The sequence below is a fragment of the Rousettus aegyptiacus genome, unplaced genomic scaffold (assembly GCF_014176215.1).
Source record: "Rousettus aegyptiacus isolate mRouAeg1 unplaced genomic scaffold, mRouAeg1.p scaffold_m13_p_4, whole genome shotgun sequence".
Classification (NCBI taxonomy): Eukaryota; Metazoa; Chordata; class Mammalia; order Chiroptera; family Pteropodidae; genus Rousettus; species Rousettus aegyptiacus.
Window position 1 is genome coordinate 153890453 of NW_023416307.1, and position 17394 is coordinate 153907846.

Genomic DNA, 17394 nt, shown 5'->3' on the forward strand with positions numbered 1-17394 from the left:
TTTTTGTAGAGTTGAGGACAGAGTTTTCACCCATCCCACAACAGAAGTACCAACTACCTCCAACCCTTGTAGTCCCTAGGGCCCCTTCATACAGATTATCCTATTAGATCTCAAAATAATCCAATGAGAATGAATGTGTAGTTGTTATCCTCCACTGGAGACATGAAAAAAACCAGACTCACAAAGATGAAACACTTTGTCTCAAATTCCACAGCCCCAAGTGACAAGGCCAAGGTTTGCGCACAGGCTGTGAACTTCAGAATTCTTCCTCTCGATTACTTCAGAAAGATGAACAAAGTAAAAATGCAATCAGACTATCCTGATGTCAAACCAGAGCAAAGAAAAATGCTTTCAAGTACCGCAACTAATAGACCTAGGAAGTCCATCCCCGGAAAAGTAGGCTAGGAAAAAACTAAGCGCCTAGCTCTTTCCCTGAGGTCCACTCTGACCTATTAATGGGTCTTTCCTTCTAGATTCTTGTACTTTTCTATTCCAGCTAGGTGCCCAGAGCACAGTTCCGTACTGCTCTGACCAAGACGCGCTGGCAGACAGGGAAGGGTCTGCCAGACTCAAGGAATTTCACCAGGAAGGCCGGTGGGTCATGGGGAAACGGCAGATTCAGCGCGCTCAGACGTGTACCAATCACGCTTAAACCAAAAAGCATCTAAAACCTAAGTAACCCTGTAAACCCAATCAGTAAACATCTGGGAGAGCCAAAGGGCCTGGAGCGCGGACCACTGCCCCGCCATCCCCGCGCATGCGCGACGAGAGCTGGGACGAGTCCCGCGCTCGGAGCTCGACTTGGTGGGCGGGCGCCGACTCTTCGCGCATGCTCCAGCCGTGCGCGCATGCGCACTGTCGGCAGCTGCCTTTTCCCGGTAGTCCCCTGCCCTGTCGTCCCTGTTCTGAAACCGAACACTGGCTACTTCAGTCACGGCCCTCACTCCGCATTCCTCACCTTGCGTCCGGTTTTCTCCCTTAGGGCCTTTAGCCGTTCCTTTCGCCTCAATGCCTCTTCCTCTAGCCGACCCACACCGGCCGCAGCAGCAGCCATCTTGCCCGCTGACCCCCTCTTCTCGCGTCTTGCAACGCGCAAGCCCAGTGAGTAGATAAGTCTCACAGCCAATCCAGCGACGAGAATGGGAGAGCAGAAAGGCCTGAAAGCCAATCAATGCTGAGCTACTGTAGGAGGGCCCGCCCTCTCCCCAATATCACGCCCAGCCGGTAGGTAGGGGGCGAATAAAGAAAAGGGCTTCTAAGTTTTGACGCGTCCAAAGCCAATCAGCGAGAAAGCGGCCAGCGCAGTCAGACCTGAGTGGAGGAATATAGAGCGTGTCGATGGCTCTGGTTTTGCCTAGGCATTCTCCCAAGCTCTTTCTGTGCCGGCCACTTGGAATGCGCTAACCCAGACTTGTCCACTTGTTCCGATTCTGCAAAGCTCGAATGCCTTTAAGAAGACTCATCTGACTCGCCACTCTGACCCCTCTTGTCTCCAGCTATCAGTGGCTGCCTGGATGTCCATGGGCCCCTAGGCTCTTCTGTGCCCATGCTCAGCTCAAAGCCTGCACATTGCAGAGCTTGCCTGGTTGGCTATCTCCTTCCAGGCTCATGGATGATCCCCTCCCACCTCTAACCCCGCCTGGAGTACCGAAGTACCCAGGATCAGACTACCGAACCTGGAGAAGAGCAAACCCCACCCAACCTGGGCCCAGTGGGCCCCAAGAAGCCCCTTGAGCTTAGTTCCTGAGAACTAATCTGAGAGTTGGTTTGGCCTCGACTGCACCGGTTGGCCAGCAGGAGCTGCTGGGTTCTTCCCTCCTGCATTAATCAGGATGCCTTGGCAACTGAGAGACCCCCTTTGGCTGAAATAAAGATCATCTGACAGCATGTCAGGGTCCCCAAAGCCACAACCCTGCCACCTGGGAAGATGAATGCCCCTTTGCCACAGACTCCCCACCCCACTCCCCCCAAACAATCTTCTTGACCTCACTAACCTGGGCTTTTTGGTGCCTTTCCCTGCATCAGGTGGGGTGCCTAGCCAGGACCTGGTAAGCAGGTAGTTACTGGAATGCAGGTAGCTGATGCTCAGGAAATGTCAGCTCAGTGGTAGGATGGATGCAGCAGGAGAAAAGGCCAGAGTGGAGGGGCTTCCTAAGAGCGAGGAGGATAGAACAGGATGAAGATGGGGACAGAGTCTGTCTTCTCTTGGCCACCTATGGAGCAGGAGTCCCCAACCCCTGGGCTGCAGACTGGCACCGGTCCATGGCCTGTTAGGAACTGGGCCGCACAGCAGGAGGTGAGCAGCAGGTGAACAAACAAAGCTTCATCTGTATTTGCAGCTGCTCCCCAGGGCTAGCATCACCCCGCCTCAGTTCCAACTCAGATCATCAGGCATGAGATTCTCATAGGAGCACCGGTCCCTGGTGCCAAAAAGGTTGAGGACTGCTGGTCTAAAGGGCTCCAGACTGGTCAATTCCTACGACCGATAGCATCTCTCTAGACTCTGTAAATTTCCCCCAGCCCCAACAAAGGGTCTGATCACTGCCAAACACCAGGAGGACCCCTCACCTCCCAGGCCAGCTGGAAGATGGGGGAAGCTAGAGAAAGGGGTCTAGGGATGATGGTGGCAGTGGCCTAGCAGAGTCATTCAGGCCTTAGTATCTATCCATGCTATCCCTGGGTGCCCAAGGAGCCCTCATTTGGTCCATCTGGGCCTCAGTTTCTCCTGTAAAACAGAAGCATGAGGCAACCTCTTGCCTTTAACATCTCAAGGTTAAATAAAAAAGATGTGAAGCAAGTGCGCCACCCTGGAGTGCAGGGTGCCTTCACCAGAGCATCTAGGAAGGCTTCCTGGAGGAGGGGACCCATGAGGATTGCCTAAATCTCCCAGGAATCTGCCTAACAGATGGAGCGCCCCCCTCCCACGCGAGGTATTTCAGGCTTGTTCTGCGGCTCTCTGATCTCCATCGTGCTCCGCAAAAAAGTGGCACTTGGGTCTCCCTATAAAGCGTTCAGAATAGCACGTGGCACATGGTAAATTACAAGCAGTTGTCATGGTTATTGTTATCATTACTTGTTGAAGGGCCCAGGACATCTGCCGACAGCCGCAGCCCCTTTCCCCGACTACGCGAGCCTGTTCCTTGCGCAAATGGTGGCAATTCTAGCTAAGCTGGCTGCGTACTGGGCAGATCAAGACCCAGGGCAAGTCTGGAATCCCTGACCACGACACTTGTCCAGGAGACTCACATTGGCCCTCCCTTCCTTAGACACTGGTAGGGGCGCGGACTGTCCTCAGGCTCCTCCTCCCGCGGGGCTCCCCGCCCTTTGCAAGGTCCCAGGAGAGGCGGGGCGGCGGCGGCCGCAGCCTAGCGCAGGAAGCCGGGTGGCGGCCGGCGGGGAGGAGGAGCGTGCACTCTTGGGTGGCTCAATGCGGCGGGGGCCCATACTACTCACCCCAGTGGTACCGCGCCGCTCCGCCCCGGAGTGACGCCCTCCGCCCATGGGCCTGGCCGAGGGCAACCGGCGGGCGGCGCGGAGGAGGAGGCGGCGGCGGCAGGTGGCGCGCAGCAGGGCCGGAGCCGGGCCGGGCCATGGCCGCCTCCGAGCGGCTCTACGAGTTGTGGCTGCTCTACAACGCACAGGTGAGGCCGCCCCGCCCGCGCCCGCCGTGCTCCCCGCGCCCCGCGCCCCGCGCCTGCTGCACCTGCGCCCCGCGCCACCCGTGTCCGCGCAGATGCGCGCGCGCTAAGCGTGCTCGGGCTCCGCACACACGTGTGCGCCCCCAGCCCCGCCGGTGCCTCTGGCACTTTTACCTGGGCGACGACCCTCGCGGACCCGCGCCTCACAAGGCTCTCTTGGGTGGGGACCGCCACCCTCAGTGGTGCCAGAGAGGGGCTTGGACCAAGCCGGCCAGGCACTTCCCCCTTTTACAGATGGGGAAACTGAGGCCCGGAAATAAAATGAGAGACTGACGGGTTGGGAAGGACTGGGAGACTTAGTTTGCATTTGGGCTTGCCCCTGCGTGGGCGCGGCCCCACTGGGTGGTTATGGCCCATGGGTATGAGTGGGCTGGGGGTTCAGAGAGGCGTCCCTACTGCGGGTCCAACTTGAGTAAGCTTAGACACCCCCCCCTCCTCAGAGACCGGGTAGTGATGAGCTCCTCCCTGACCCCAGGCGGCCCCACCCAACCCCCTGGGGCTGGTCCAGCAAAAGAAAAGATTTGCGGTGGATGCTGAGCATGGGAGCAGGGGGTTGAGCTTAGGAGGGATGTTTGAAAGGGATAGAGGGAGGCCCTTTGCTCCTGAGCTTCCTGTCCTCTCTCAGAGACTACCTCAAGTGGCCTCGAAAGGTGAAGGCAGCTACTGACCCAGGTGTCCTGTCAGAGCCGAGAACTCTGTGTCCCACACACATAGGCCCCCACTTCCCTTCTGGATCCACAGCAGGGAGGGATCCCAGGGTAGCACCCCCCTGTCCTTCGCCCGCACCAGTTTCCCTCCCTGCACCTGCCTGGCATCATGCTCCTGGCTCAGGTGTGCCCTGGGCACAATAGACTATTGTGTGCCTCTGATCTCCTCACTGGGGGAAGTACGTGCTCAGATCAGCTGGCCCTCTGTGAAGAGGCTGGCCGACTGTCTCCCAGGACCGCAGGCTGGGTCTGGGGCCCCAGGGACCTGAAATCCAGGCCATAAGAGCCACAGCTTCTGAGTTCATTCAGGTGGTAAGAGGTCCAAGGCCCTGGCAGGAGGCAGTGTGTGGATTAGAGTCCTTTGGTTTGACCCAGGGCAAGAGCTCTTTCTGTCTTTGAGCTTCCCTGTCTGTAAGTTTGGCACAGCCCTGACCTCAGGGGTGGCCTTGACTCTGCAGAGGGGTGGCCAGTATAGCTGGTCCATGCCAGAGAAGGCTCCCGCTTCCTTGGCCCCATTGGGTCCCCTCATCCCAGCCTGTCTCCATCTCCAAGGGTTGGTCTTTGTGAAGGAGCAAAGGAATTGGAAGAAAACCTGCCCCTAGCCCTCATGCCTTTGATTGCCCCTGTGGCCATGGACAGGTTCTAGTCCTCGATTTCTTCACTTATGACCACGTGAAGGGGGCTTGAACCAAGTGATGAGTCTGAGGGATGTTGGTGGGACGTCGGGCTGGGTGGCATGCTGCCGGGGGAGGGCATCTGCGTACTGTCTCGCAGGACTGTACCTCCAGCATGATGGCCTCCGCTCCCCATTCTAGATGGGCTCTGCAAACGGTCAGTCCCCCATCCCCCAAGAGGTATTTAGCACTCATCCGTGCCGAGTTCCTCCCCCACCCCCCAGCTCATCACCACACAGGGGCACAGGCTGGCTGGCAGTAGCCTTGGATGCCTGGACAGGCAGAGGGCAGCCTGGGGCCCGGCAAACAAATCCAGGATGTGAGTGTGAACCGGGAGCCAGGCGGGGCCAGGCCGCCAGGGGAGAGGAAGCTCTGCACTGCCTTCCTGCCCGCTTGGTGCTGCTCCTGCCCCCGGAACATTGTCCCCACCCCTCTGTGCTGGCTCCCAGGGAGTGGTGGCCCTTCTACTTGGAGCCCTGCTAGGGACCTATTGTGTGTAAGCTTTGGGGAGGGGTAAGCTAAGGTAAGGGGTTGGACTGATAAAGGGCATTCGGAGACCCCTGAGTTGGCCAGTCACCCAGCCAGAAGGCTCCCCCGACGCAGATGCCCCTCCCTGCAGCAGCGAGAGCTGACATCAGCTGGCAAACCTGTTTCCCTAGTTGTAGGTCTTGGCCCGCCCTGGGGAGCAACCCCCTTTCTGCCCTTCCTTTCTCCTCATAGACCCCAGGCTCAGACCTACCCACCCCCCACCTCTGTGGGCCCTGCTCAGCCGGGGGCCACGAGTTGGGGAGGGGGCTGTTGGTGGCTACTGAAGGAGTGAGGAGGGCCACAGTGCTCTTGGTAATCATTCAGTCTGAGTGCCTTAGGGCCCTCGGAGGGAAACCAAGGCAGGGTCATTTCAAGGTCATCAGACAAATTTAGGGGAGAGCCCAGCAGAGCTCCGCCCAGCCCCCCGGCCTGTGTTCTCTTACTCGGGAAAGGTCTGGTCCTGTGAGCAGGAAGCCTCAGGTGGGTCCGCTCCCTGGGACGGCACAAGCCGTTTCTTCTGCATGGCACCGTCCTGCCCTTTCCCCAAACCAGGCTGGACCTCCGCCCAGGCTCGTCCCCAGTTTAGCCCTCACCGTGCTCACCGCTCCGTGGTTTTGCGGCACCTCACGGTTAGCGAGTACTTCTTGGGTCCAGCTGAATGGCTGGACGGGAGAGAGCCACAGCAGTGACCGACTGGGGAAGTCATGCCAGAGGAGGCCGCATTCGGGCCTTGAGGGCAGAGGGGACGGGAACAGCAGGAGCAGAAGCGTGACGTGTGGGACATACGCGAGGCGAGGGGGAGGCCGGCGGGGGGCATATCCAGAGGACCCGCCCCACCAGGGCTTCCCCAGGGAGGGCAGAGGAGGGGGTGTGAGGATAAGGGGTACGGGGCCAGCACCCAAAAGAGCTGACAGGCCGGCCTATAAAAGGTTGCGGAAAATAACATGCAAATGAATGATTTCTTAGGGGGTCGCTCAAAAGCCCCCCAGCGGAAGGGAGTGCTGGGGGACACAAGAGCTGAGGCGCGCTCGAGGTCACAAAGATCAGGACAGGACCAACGTTCGGGTTGCAGCTGGGGAGCCCAGGTTGCACTCTGCAGTTTCGCCCACTCAGGGTTCCGCGGAGGTCGGCTCAGAGCTGGAGTGGAGCTTGCCCTGCCCGCCCCTTGGTGCTCCCTCACCCCTGCCTGGCGAGCTCTACCCACCGGCCCCATGGAAAGCTCGTCGGCCCTCACGCTCCCTCTGGAACCTCAGCTGGGTCATATACCGTCCCTTGCCTCAGTTTACCTTCTTGGAATGGGAGGAAGGAAGGCGGAACAGACTCCTTGGTGCTTGGGCCCCCGCCACACCTCACAGGGGGGCAACCAGAGTGTCCTCCTGCCTGCCTTCATTACCAAGGCAACTGAAAGAGGCGGGACTGAGGTGATGGGGAGAGTCGCACAGAGCCCGGGGTTGGGGGAAGAGCTGGTAATCCCTGGAGTTGTTATGGCAACTGGGGAGCTGATGTGGAATTGTGGGGTCCCCATGGAAACAGGGTTGGTTACTATGGGGATCCCGGAAGGAAATTCCTGGTTTCCATAGTGATAGGACAAGGGGAAGGGTAAGCCCTGGGGGTGTTATGGAGACCAGTAGGTCCACCCCTTTAAAGACCCCTTCTTCAGGTAAGGGGGAGAGACTGGCCCAGCCACTTGGGCACTTACTTGGACCACTCCCCTCAGTTGTCCTTGCCCCTGGCAAAGTCCCCATCTTCCTGCTTCCTTCCTTGGACTGAGGTCCTTCAGGTCTGAGCTCTAGTCCTCCTGGTGTAGCCAGAAGCCACCTTCAGCTTGACATTCCATCCCCTCCTGATGCTGAGTGCAGAGACTCCAGGCCTGAAAGGGTCATCCTGATCAGACCTCACCCTGTCCCATATTTGCTTGCCTGTTCCAGGAGATGGGGTGCTCACTACCACCCAGGCAGCTCAAGCTGGGAGGAGCTGGAAGGAGTCACCACCATGGAGCTCGGATCTTCTCTCCCTCCCCTGCTCCTGGCTCCATCCTGGGGCCCACCAAGATACTCCTGTTCCACCTGCCAGCTGGGGCATAGTCCATGAGACCTCGGCTCTGCCGGGGTCTGCCACTTATCTGTCACTCCCGGAGGTGGCTGGGGAGAGGACAGGTGTTGCCCTAGCATGTCAGGGGCTTGAGAAGGCAGAGCCCCTGGATTTAGGCGTGGAGTTCCCCTTGGCTGTACCATGTACTGGCGGGTGTGGAGGGAGAGCCTTTACCAGTTAAGCTCAAGTGCAAAGAGACTAACGTTAAGTAATAAGCTAGCAAGTGTGAGAACCGGGTCTGGACTCCAGAACCCGGTGCCCTCAGCCGCATGCAACTTGGCAACCGAGCCTCTGCAGCACCAGGCGGGGGTGGGTCTTGGGGAGGGCGCTGGCTCTGATGGGGAGCCTTTAGGCAGAGGAAGCATGGAGAGCAAAGCACGTGCAGACCTGTGGGGGCAGGACAGTGAGTAATACCCTCGGGCTGGGGCATCGAGTGAGCGTGGGTGCCGAGGCTGGGGGTGAGAGGGCACCACCTGTGCGGGGGGCTTCAAATGCAGGGGGGTTGGGGGGAAGGTGGGAGTGGGCCGTGGACTTGCCCTAAAGCTTGCGGTAGGGCAGGTAACTAGCTGATGGGACAGTGGTGGTGACCGGTGTACGCTGGAGGTATACTAGGTGCCAGGTGCTATTTAAAGAATTTCTGTAAACCCCAAGAGGGGCGGTGACAGGGCAGGCATGAAGAATCCAGGCAAGGTCAGGGCCCTGGATCAAGACAGGGCAAGCAGGTCTAGGGGTAGCATGGTGTCAGGCAGGTCGGTGGCCTCTGCAGAAAGCTCCGCCCACCCGTCCACGCCACAGCTGCTAACTCAGCCCTCCCGCGTTCTGGGGAAGCGGCAGTACCATGCCTGCCCAGGGCCTAACCAGCCCTTGGGAGCTCCCAACCCCCAGAATTGAGTGTCCTAGGGCTGGTTGGGCATAGACTGGAGTCCCTGGAAGAGTGACTGTGAGACCGCCTTCTCCCGGGGACGATGACCTTACCCATGCCCGCAGCTTTCTCCCCTGCGCCAGGGCCCTGGGGAGGAATGTGGCTGCTCCTGACCTGCCTTCGTGCGAGGGGCATGGTTGGGAGCCTGCCCCGGGGTGGGGACTGGGCTGGCCCTGCCCAGAGCTGGTGCGGGAGGGCAGAAGCCAGCCTAGGCAGAACCTCTGGGGGCTGTGGGGAAGCCAAGGACCACAGCCACCTCCTAACCTGCTCTGGACCCCTCCACATGCGGCACTGCCACCATGCTCAGGGCTCCCCGCCTGGCTCCCCCTGCAGCCTCAAGCCACAGGGCCCAGGTCAGAGCCGTGCCGAGGCCACCCTGGGAGAAGAGGTGAAACTTACAGAGGCAGGACAGGCAACTACCCCTACCCCTGCCTAGTACTGTGCTTTAGAGACCCCTCGCGCCTCCTCCAGAAGCCCCTGATGCTGCCCTGATTGTCTCAGCCCTGAACCCAGCCCAGCCTGCACCTGCTGCTGGAAGTTTATAGGACTAGACAGGCCAAAGGTGTGGCTCTAGGGGCAGAAAGTGGGAGTATGCAGAGTTGTGAGCCAGGTCTGGGAGGGCCTGTTGAGGTGATGGCCACAGGGAGGGGGCGAGGTTCCTGAAGCACCAAAAGCCCAGGTCACAGATGGCAGTGGGGCGTGGGGTGGGCAGAGACCCGGACGGGAGGATGTGACTCAGATGGGGAGGGGCAGAGAGGCTGGTAAAGCCGTCTCTGGCTGGACTAGGGTCTGGAATGCCACGTTCAGCAGTTAAGCCTTTATCCTCTGGTCAGGTGCGGTGGGGTGACATGGTCACAGGGTCAGGGGTCACTGAGGCCGAGGTCAGGGGTCACATGGTCAGCTTGGGATAGCTGGCTAGCAACCATGAGTGGCCCTGACCTAGAACGAAGATCTGGCTTGCAGCATCCTCAGAGGTACAGCCGAAGCTGGTAGTGGCTGAGACACCCCCTCGGGGCACCCCCAGCTCTGGGGTTTCAGGGTTGGACCCTTTGGTGTTCTTGCTTCAGAGGGTAGAGAGGTCACCAAAGGTAACTGACAGGCAAAGCGTCTGTCAAGGTACAGGTGCGGGCCTGTACCTGGGTGACCCTAGCCCCTCTCCTGGTTTTCTGGGCCTCGGATCTGTGACAGAAGGTACCCAAGCACAGGGCGGAAGGATGCTCCGCCTAGGCTTCTCAGGGGTCTGGTTAAGGCCGCTGGGGTCAGGCCCCCTTCCCTGGGGCTTGTGTGGTGTGGGGTGCGCAGGTGCCAAAAGTTAGCCATCCATCCAAAGGCAGTTCTGAAGGTCCTCGAGTTCGGGTTCCTGGTTCCTCAGGCTACCGGGCGCTGCCTGTAATGCGTCCCTGGCCCCTTCACCCTTCTCCCGTCTAGTCCCTGGCCTACCCTTCTGCCCCAGGAAAGAAAGGTACCTTTTGGGCTCAGCTGGTCGGGGTAGGGGGGAGCACCACGTGGGGCGGGCATGGAGGGAGAGAGGGCAGGGTGAGAGGAGGAGCTCAGGTCTGGGCAGGACCCACGCCATGCCCGGGGAGAGGCTTAGAGGGTAGGGGGTACTAGAGCTGGCTAGGATTTATTCAGCTGTGTCTCTGGAGCTGCGACCAGCAGAGCCAGGCGGGGAGGCCATGACACGGGGTTGGGGGAGGGGAGGACAAAGGTGTGGATGGGCCCTCCACGTAGTCCCCTAGGCCTGAGGCCTTGGACCCAGGTCAGGGAGATGCCTTGAATCAAGGGCATTATAGATACAGGGTTCAGAACCTGTGCCTAGATAGTCGTACCTGACTCCAGGCTCCCACCCAGGGTAGTGCGTCCCCACCCTTTGGTGCACCAAGCCGGGCCCCTTGTGCTGGGCTGTGTCCCTCACAGCTTCCTTGCTGGGCCCTGGGTGCCTTGGGCCCCCCCACATCCCTGCGGTCTGCAGGGAGGAAGCGGCGCCCCGCCCCCACCGTGACTCTGCGCTTCCTGCCCTGGCTGGGGCGGGAGGGGACGTTTCCCGTTCACACCAAAGTTTCCCTGGCGGCGCCCAGGCTTGGGCTCAGCCGCTGCCCCTCTTGCTCATGGAGCCAGCTCTGGGGCCTGGGGTCCAGGTAACCAGCCAGGGTGGGCGGAGGTTCCCAGCGCAAGGCGGGGCACTGCACCTGTGCATGCAGGAGGGCGCGTGTGCATAGGTCTGCCTGGCCAATAACGCTCATGCACCCTGGGAGCTACAGTCAGGGAGCATTTCCTGGAGGTGGTGACTGCTGAGCTGGGAGAAGGTGGCAGGCAAGAGCCCAGCCCGAGCCTTTGGGTCAGGGTTGGCCCAGCAGCAGTGTGGGCCATGGCCACACCCCAGGCATGTACACACTTAAGCTCCTCCCCTGCCTAGGTCAGGCCTGCCTGGGTCCCCAAGGGTTACAGAGGTGAGGGCAAGAGACTGGAAAGCAAGACACTGGGAGAGTGGTCAATGTGTACAGCCGTCCCCCGATGCTGGCCTTCCAACCTCCGCCCTTCCGTCTCCCCGACTTACCTCTCATTCCCTTCCTGCACCCACACTGCTGCCCCTAATCCCTGTCCGGCCGTGTCCGGCCTCCGTTCACCGGTCTCCCACTCACTGCACCCCTGCTGTCCCCACCCTTGCCCCCCGAACCTGCAGAAGGACCTGGGCTGTCTGCAGCAGTGGCTGACGGCCTTCGTGGGTACCTTCGAGAAGACCATCTCACTGTCGTCCCTGGAGCCGCGCAGGTGAGGCTGGAGCTCTGTGGCGGGAGGGGAGCCTGAGGGGTCCTGAGCACCCCAGTGACTCCCCTCCCTGCAGGCCAGAGGAAGCAGGTGCAGAGGCGCCGCTGCTGCCACTCGACACGCTGCAGGTGCTGGCCAAGCAGCTCGACGAGGGGGACCTGGAGCAGACCCTGCTGCTGCTCAAGCTGCTCATCGTCCTCTGCAGGTGGGGCCCTGCTGTCCTCCCCAAGACGGGGGCGGGGGGTGGAGCTGTGGGCCAGAGGGTGCACTGGCTTATTGCTGCGACCTCTCCCATCGTTCACTCCCCAGGAACCCGGAGAACGTGGATGCAGGCCGGGGCCAGGTGCTGGCGCCTCGGGTGCTGGCACTGCTGACCCGGTTGGTGGCCGAGGTGAGGTGGGCTCTACCTGGGGTGGGAGGTGGGCGGGCGGGACCCACCACCCAGCTAATCCCCTTCTGCCCTGTCTCCACGTGTACAGCTGAAAGGACACCCATCGCCGCAGGAAGGCCAGGGCGCCCAGCTGGAGGACGTGGCCCTGCACGCCCTACTCCTCTGCGAGGGCCTCTTTGACCCCTACCAGACCTGGCGGCGCCAGCACAGTGGGTAAGAGCCAGAGGGAGCTCGGGAGAGGACAGGGGTGCAGGGGTGCCGCTGTGGCAAACACGTGGAAGCGGGAGGGGGCTGTGTGCAGGCCGGGGAGGGGAGGATGACCAAGGGGTGAAGCGCCTGGCCTCACCCTGCCGCTGCCCTCCCCACCCCCACCCCCAGGGAAGTCATCAGTGCCAAGGAGAAGAGCAAATACAAGTTCCCTCCTGCCGCTTTACCCTGTGAATTCAGCGCCTTCTTCGGAGGTCAGGCCCCGCCCCTGCCCCATCGGGCCCCACCTGGCCCCGCCCCCAAGCCTGAACCCTTCCCGCAGTTCCCCGTTCCTTACGCGGGACAGGGCCCTCTTCGTGGCGGCTGCACGTGGGGCTGGAAGAACCTAGCGACCTTGAGGGGGTTCAGGGCAGAGAGGATAAAAAGGGCACGCCCAGGCAAAATTAATAATTTCTGGGTTGTAGTGAAGGCCTCCCATCAGGTGGGGGCGTCGATTTCCCTTTCCCCTTTCCTCCCGTCTCCTGGGTCCCCACCCCCGACCACTGGTACCCCGCTCTGATCTGGACCATCCTTGGTCTAAGCCCTTTGTTCCTGTAGCCTCCACTCCAGTCTCCACCCTCCCGAAGACAATGTCTCCACGAGGTGTTTCCACTCCCTGCTCCCTCACTCATTCAGGAGCTGGCCCCCAGATTGTCACTGGCCTCCTATCCTTCCTGGGGACCCTCTTCTCCTGGGTTCCCTCTCATCGCTCACTGGAGGGAGTCTGGCCAGGGCTTTAGGTGGACAGGATACTGCCTGGACAGGGGCAGCCGGGCTTGGGGAGGCACTGGCCTGCTGGGATCCAATGTTGTCTCTGGGATACCCCACAACGCTGCTGGCTTGGGTCTGGCCTGAGGGCGACCGCTCCAGGAGGGAGGGTTCCCCACGGGGAGCTCCCCGACCTCCACTGCTCCGCCACCTTCTCAAAACAAACTGGATTTCGTTCCTGCTGCTCTAGACGTATCAGCAGTGGCCCGAGACGCTCAGGATCAAATCCTGCTTCTCGCCCCAGCCATGTCATGGTCACGTCCTCTCATTCCTGGAATGCTCCTCTGAGTCTTTGCCCACTGCTTCCTCTCCCTTCACGGGCCCACCGGGCTCCAAGCCCTGCCCCAGGAGGCCTCCCACCCCATCCCACCCCCATGCCACCCATGTGACCCGGGCTGGTCCTTTCTGCTCTCTGGGTTTCAGTCTGTGGCCTGGCATCCTGTCCATTCTACAGATGAGGCTGTGAAAGCCCCTAGAAGTCCCGAGCTGGGGCACCGGTAGGGGCGGGGGCCATCAGTATGCTAGACACAGCAGGGTCCCCGGAGCAGGTCACTGGGGGAAGCTCCAACTGTCACAGGGCAGAGGTACCAGGATATTTGCATCTGAGGAACTAAACCCTGGGTTGCCACTAGGGGAGGGAAGCAGACGGAGGGATGTGCTCGCCCTGGAGTCTCTCCTTTGTGGCTTAAGGGTCTGGGGAGCTGGCTAGGCTCAGGGCAGGGTCGTGTTCCCCTTCAAGCTCCCCAAAGAAGGGCTGTGCCCCCCTCAGGCCCCCTAGTGCAGAGCCATGACTTTTTAGACCCTTCGGCGCAGAAGCAGCTCTTCTCCCTCAGCCCCCGGGCCCCTCCCAGGGCTCCCACCTCATGTACAGACAGACCCCCGGTGACGCCGTCCTGCCCTGCCCGCCCCACTCTATGCAGAGAGCCTGCAGAACGCAGACCGCTTGCCCCCCGCGCTGCTGCTGCGTCTCATCCACCTCTTCGGTGCTGTCCTTGCCGGAGGGAAGGTAGGCTGGGAGGAGCCTGTGGGCCAGAAGGCGCTCATCTCGGGGTCTTTCTGCTGTGTGAGCCCCCTGCCCATTGCTCATCTCCATCCACACCTGCAGGAGAATGGGCAGACGGCTGTGAGCACCGGCTCCGTGCAGGGCCTGCTGGCTGTGGTACAGGGCTGGGGCCGTGGACCAGCTCAGGACCCTCGCCTCGTGCCACTGGCGCTAGAGGCACTGGTGGGCACGGTACATGTCCTGCATGCCAGCCGCACACCCTCCCGAGGTCCGGAGCTCCGTGCCCTGCTCGAGGGTTACTTCCGCGTCCTTAACGCCGACTGGCCGGCTGCGCCGAGCCCAGGCTCCGAAGAAGCGCTCGTCACCCTACGAGTCAGCATGCTTGGTGGGTATGGGCCCAGGCTCTTGGGGAGGTGGTACCAGGAGGTGAAGGACCAACTGATGCATAGAAAGGCTGGATCGGGCCGTATGGGGAGGAAGGTTTGAGGCTGACCAGAGGTGCTGCTAGGAGGGGACTGGGCAGGGCTGACCTTTAACCCTTCCACAGATGCCATCCCCATGATGCTGGCATGTGAGGACCGGCCAGTGCTGCAGGCCACCTTCCTCAGCAACAATTGCTTCGAACACCTTACTCGCCTCATCCAGAACAGCAAGGTGGGCAGGGCCCAGGCTGGGGGTGGAGGTCCTGGAGCCCAGAGGCTGGGGGAACCGCGTGGGGCGCTGAGCTGCTGCCGAGCAAGCCTGGGCTACACCGGGCTGGGGGGTGGCGTGGGGGGAGGCTGGTGGGATGACCTGCAGTTCAGGGGGCGGGCGGGCCGGGGCCTGAGCAGGGCTCTGCGCCCCACAAGAGCGGGGTGTTGTGGAAGGACAGGAGGCGCCCTGGCCTTTTGCTCCCCCTTTCTCCAGCCTCGAGTCCAGGGACAGGAGAATGGCTCAGCTGTTGGGACGCAGTGCCTACTCTTGCCCACTTAACCACACAAACTCTGTCCCTCTGAGCAGGGCATGGGTGGCTTAGCTCCCCGCCCCTTTCCCAGGGCCTGGCAGGACACTCAGCGTGGGGTGCAGGGTGCATCCTTCCCTCGGGCAGAGCCCTGGCAGCCGCCCCAGGCCCTGCTCCAACCCCGCACCTCCCTCACCTTCCTCCTTCTCTCTCTTCTGCCTCCTCCCCTCCCCACCCCCGTGCCCTCCCCCTTCCCCACAGCTATACCTGCAGGCCCGGGCGCCCCCTGAGGGGGACAGTGACCTGGCTACCCGGTTACTGACTGAGCCCGATGTCCAGAAGGTACCACCCTGGGGCTGACCAGTTCAGGCACTCATCTTCCTGGGCGCCCGGCCCCTGGGCTTTCTCTTCGAGCACTTCCTGCACTATGCCATGGGGACGAGCAGATAGATGTGTAAAACCTGGTGTGGCGTAGCGATGGGGCTGGGTCCCCCGTGCGGTCTCACTCACCCTCCAAGTCCCCATCCCAGGGAATGGGGTAGGAGGGATCCGTTTCCTGCCTAGTATTGCTATACTGGGAGCTGGGGTTTGGCTGTGCCAAGCTGGAAAGAACCTTCGAAACTCACCCACCCGCTCCCATGTCAAGGATTTGGCTGTAGTCATTCACGGAGAAGGAGTTCCCCCACGTGGGGCCGTTTCTTTCCATGGATCCTTGCACCTGCCCTAAGCAGGTCACTGGGAGTCCCCATCCTCCTGCCCACTCTTGATATGTTCCCTGCCTCACCTTGCCTGGTTGCTGTCGGAGGCTGCAGGGTGTCAGGGACTCCTCGTGGGACATGCTCTGGGGGCTCAGTGCCTGGGCCCCACCCTCCGTAGCCCAGTAGGCTCGGTCTCCGTGAGGCGGTCCCACACGTTTGTTGCACTGGCTGTTTTCGGAGAGCCTGCATATGCACCTAGCTACAAAGCAGGCGAGAGAGGCGAGACCTGGAGAAGGGAAGAAGGTGGCCTGAGGTCACTTGGGGAGTCAGACAGAGCTGTGGCCAAGGGCCCCATGGAGCCCAAATACAGCCTAATGCCTGCTGACAAACCCTCTAAGCCCTCCTGACCCTCACCGCCTTGGTGGGGCAAGGGAGCAGCATGCCTCTGGCTATCAAGTTTAGCCAGGGTGAACCTCGATGTTCCCACCTGGATCTAGGGGACAAGGGGCAGGGGAGGACTCAAAGGTCTCGAAGGTTCTTCTGGTTCTAACATCCTGTGATTGATTGTCCCTGAATGCTCCGACCCTGTCAATCATCACGGGTGATGGGGCACTTGCTGGCCCGCCTGCATATGTGTCTTGCTTGCGTGGGGACGGGTGAGGACTGAGGCCCAAGAGCCCATCAGACAGTGGGGGGCAGAGAGATGCGGCGAGAACACCTCCTGTCGATCCGTCCCAATACGGTCCTTCCGAGCCTTGGCTCCTTCGCTGGGCCATGGGTCATGCCGAGCCACTCAGAGAGGGGCCTGCGGTCCGGGTGAGGGGCACGGCAGTTCGGGCAAGGAGTAGAGGGGCTGGTGCTGAGACAGAGTTGCTACCTCCCGGGGCCCCCGGCCAGCTCACATACCCGCCTCGGGGCACCTGTGCCTGGCCTTATGCCCCTTTAATTGCAGGGTGGTGCCAGGGGCGACGCCCTGGTTCCTGCCTCTTCTCACTGCCCCTCCCCACCCCAAGGTGCTGGACCAGGACACAGATGCCATTGCGGTCCACGTGGTCAGAGTGCTCACCTGCATCATGAGCGGCTCCCCCTCGGCCAAGGTGAGGGCACCTGCAGTAGGAGTGTGGAGTGGGAGTGAAATCGACCACGTGGCCCCAGAACTGGCCTTGGTGGTGGCCGTTAGAGCAAGCGAGCTGGGGAGGTGACCATCCTGCCTTCTGGGGTGCAGCTCTGGCCATTGGGTGGGCGTGGTCATCAGTAGGTCCTGGGAGACGGGTATCCCCAGTCAGGGCTGGATGGTGGAAGGACGCTTGTGGGCTGAGCATCATCTGCAGCCTTCCGAGGTAGCCCCCCGCCCCTGCATCCCTCCGCAGCCCCCCGCCCCTGCCCGCGTGGTGACCCAGAGGCAGAGCCAGGCAGGGAGCCCTGAGAGCTCTGCTTCCTCCGGGGTTTCCGCAGGGTGCGAGTTTGCCCTGGGCCCACATGCATGCTCACTTCCCCCCCCCCACGCCCTGCACAGGAGGTGTTCAAGGAGCGCATCGGCTACCCCCACCTGCACGAGGTCCTGCAGAGCCACGGTCCCCCGACCCACCGGCTGTTGCAAGAGCTGCTCAACATGGTAAGGGCAGGGCCTGCGCCAGGGTGCCCAGGGCAGCCGGGACTGAGTCAGGGCCACCTTGGGGGACTGTGTTGAGTATGGCCAGGGCACACTATGGTCTGTGGCCTGCAGTCTGAACACGTGCGTCGGTGTCCCTGGGGTGAGGATTTCGGGGTGCATGGGGCCTGGTAGCTGCTGCTGCATGGTAGCGAGCTCAGGGATTATCTTGGGGAAATGTCTTTGGAGTTTGGCCACCTCGGACCAAAAGCCAAGGCTCGGGTTAATGGAGCCGAAGGACTGTGGTTGGCACTGATGGCCGCCCGTGCGCCTCTGGTTTTCCTGAGACTCAGACACCACCTCTGAGC

At 61.3% G+C, this 17394-nt stretch overlaps 2 protein-coding genes across 8 annotated transcripts in view; one reads left to right on the plus strand and one right to left on the minus strand.

Moving 5' to 3' along the window:
• The window catches only part of CCDC12 (coiled-coil domain containing 12), a 48756-nt gene extending 47614 nt beyond the window's left edge, over positions 1 to 1142 (minus strand). Inside the window, exon 1 of the mRNA XM_016141383.2 lies at positions 959 to 1142. Within this exon, the coding sequence (XP_015996869.1) occupies positions 959 to 1054 (96 nt within the window). The 5' untranslated portion in view covers positions 1055 to 1142. The remainder of the gene's footprint in view (positions 1 to 958) is intronic.
• A 2259-nt stretch (positions 1143 to 3401) lies between these two features.
• Positions 3402 to 17394, plus strand: part of NBEAL2 (neurobeachin like 2) — a 28743-nt gene continuing 14750 nt past the window's right edge. Inside the window, exons 1-12 of one of the 7 annotated variants that reach the window (XM_036218482.1) lie at positions 3402 to 3641; positions 11304 to 11392; positions 11466 to 11594; positions 11699 to 11780; positions 11869 to 11993; positions 12159 to 12241; positions 13715 to 13800; positions 13900 to 14182; positions 14345 to 14451; positions 14999 to 15079; positions 16449 to 16532; positions 16952 to 17050. In XM_036218482.1, the coding sequence (XP_036074375.1) occupies positions 3591 to 3641; positions 11304 to 11392; positions 11466 to 11594; positions 11699 to 11780; positions 11869 to 11993; positions 12159 to 12241; positions 13715 to 13800; positions 13900 to 14182; positions 14345 to 14451; positions 14999 to 15079; positions 16449 to 16532; positions 16952 to 17050 (1299 nt within the window). In that variant the 5' untranslated portion in view covers positions 3402 to 3590. The other 6 variants (XM_036218483.1, XM_036218484.1, XM_036218485.1 and 3 more) reach the window with 6 other exon arrangements.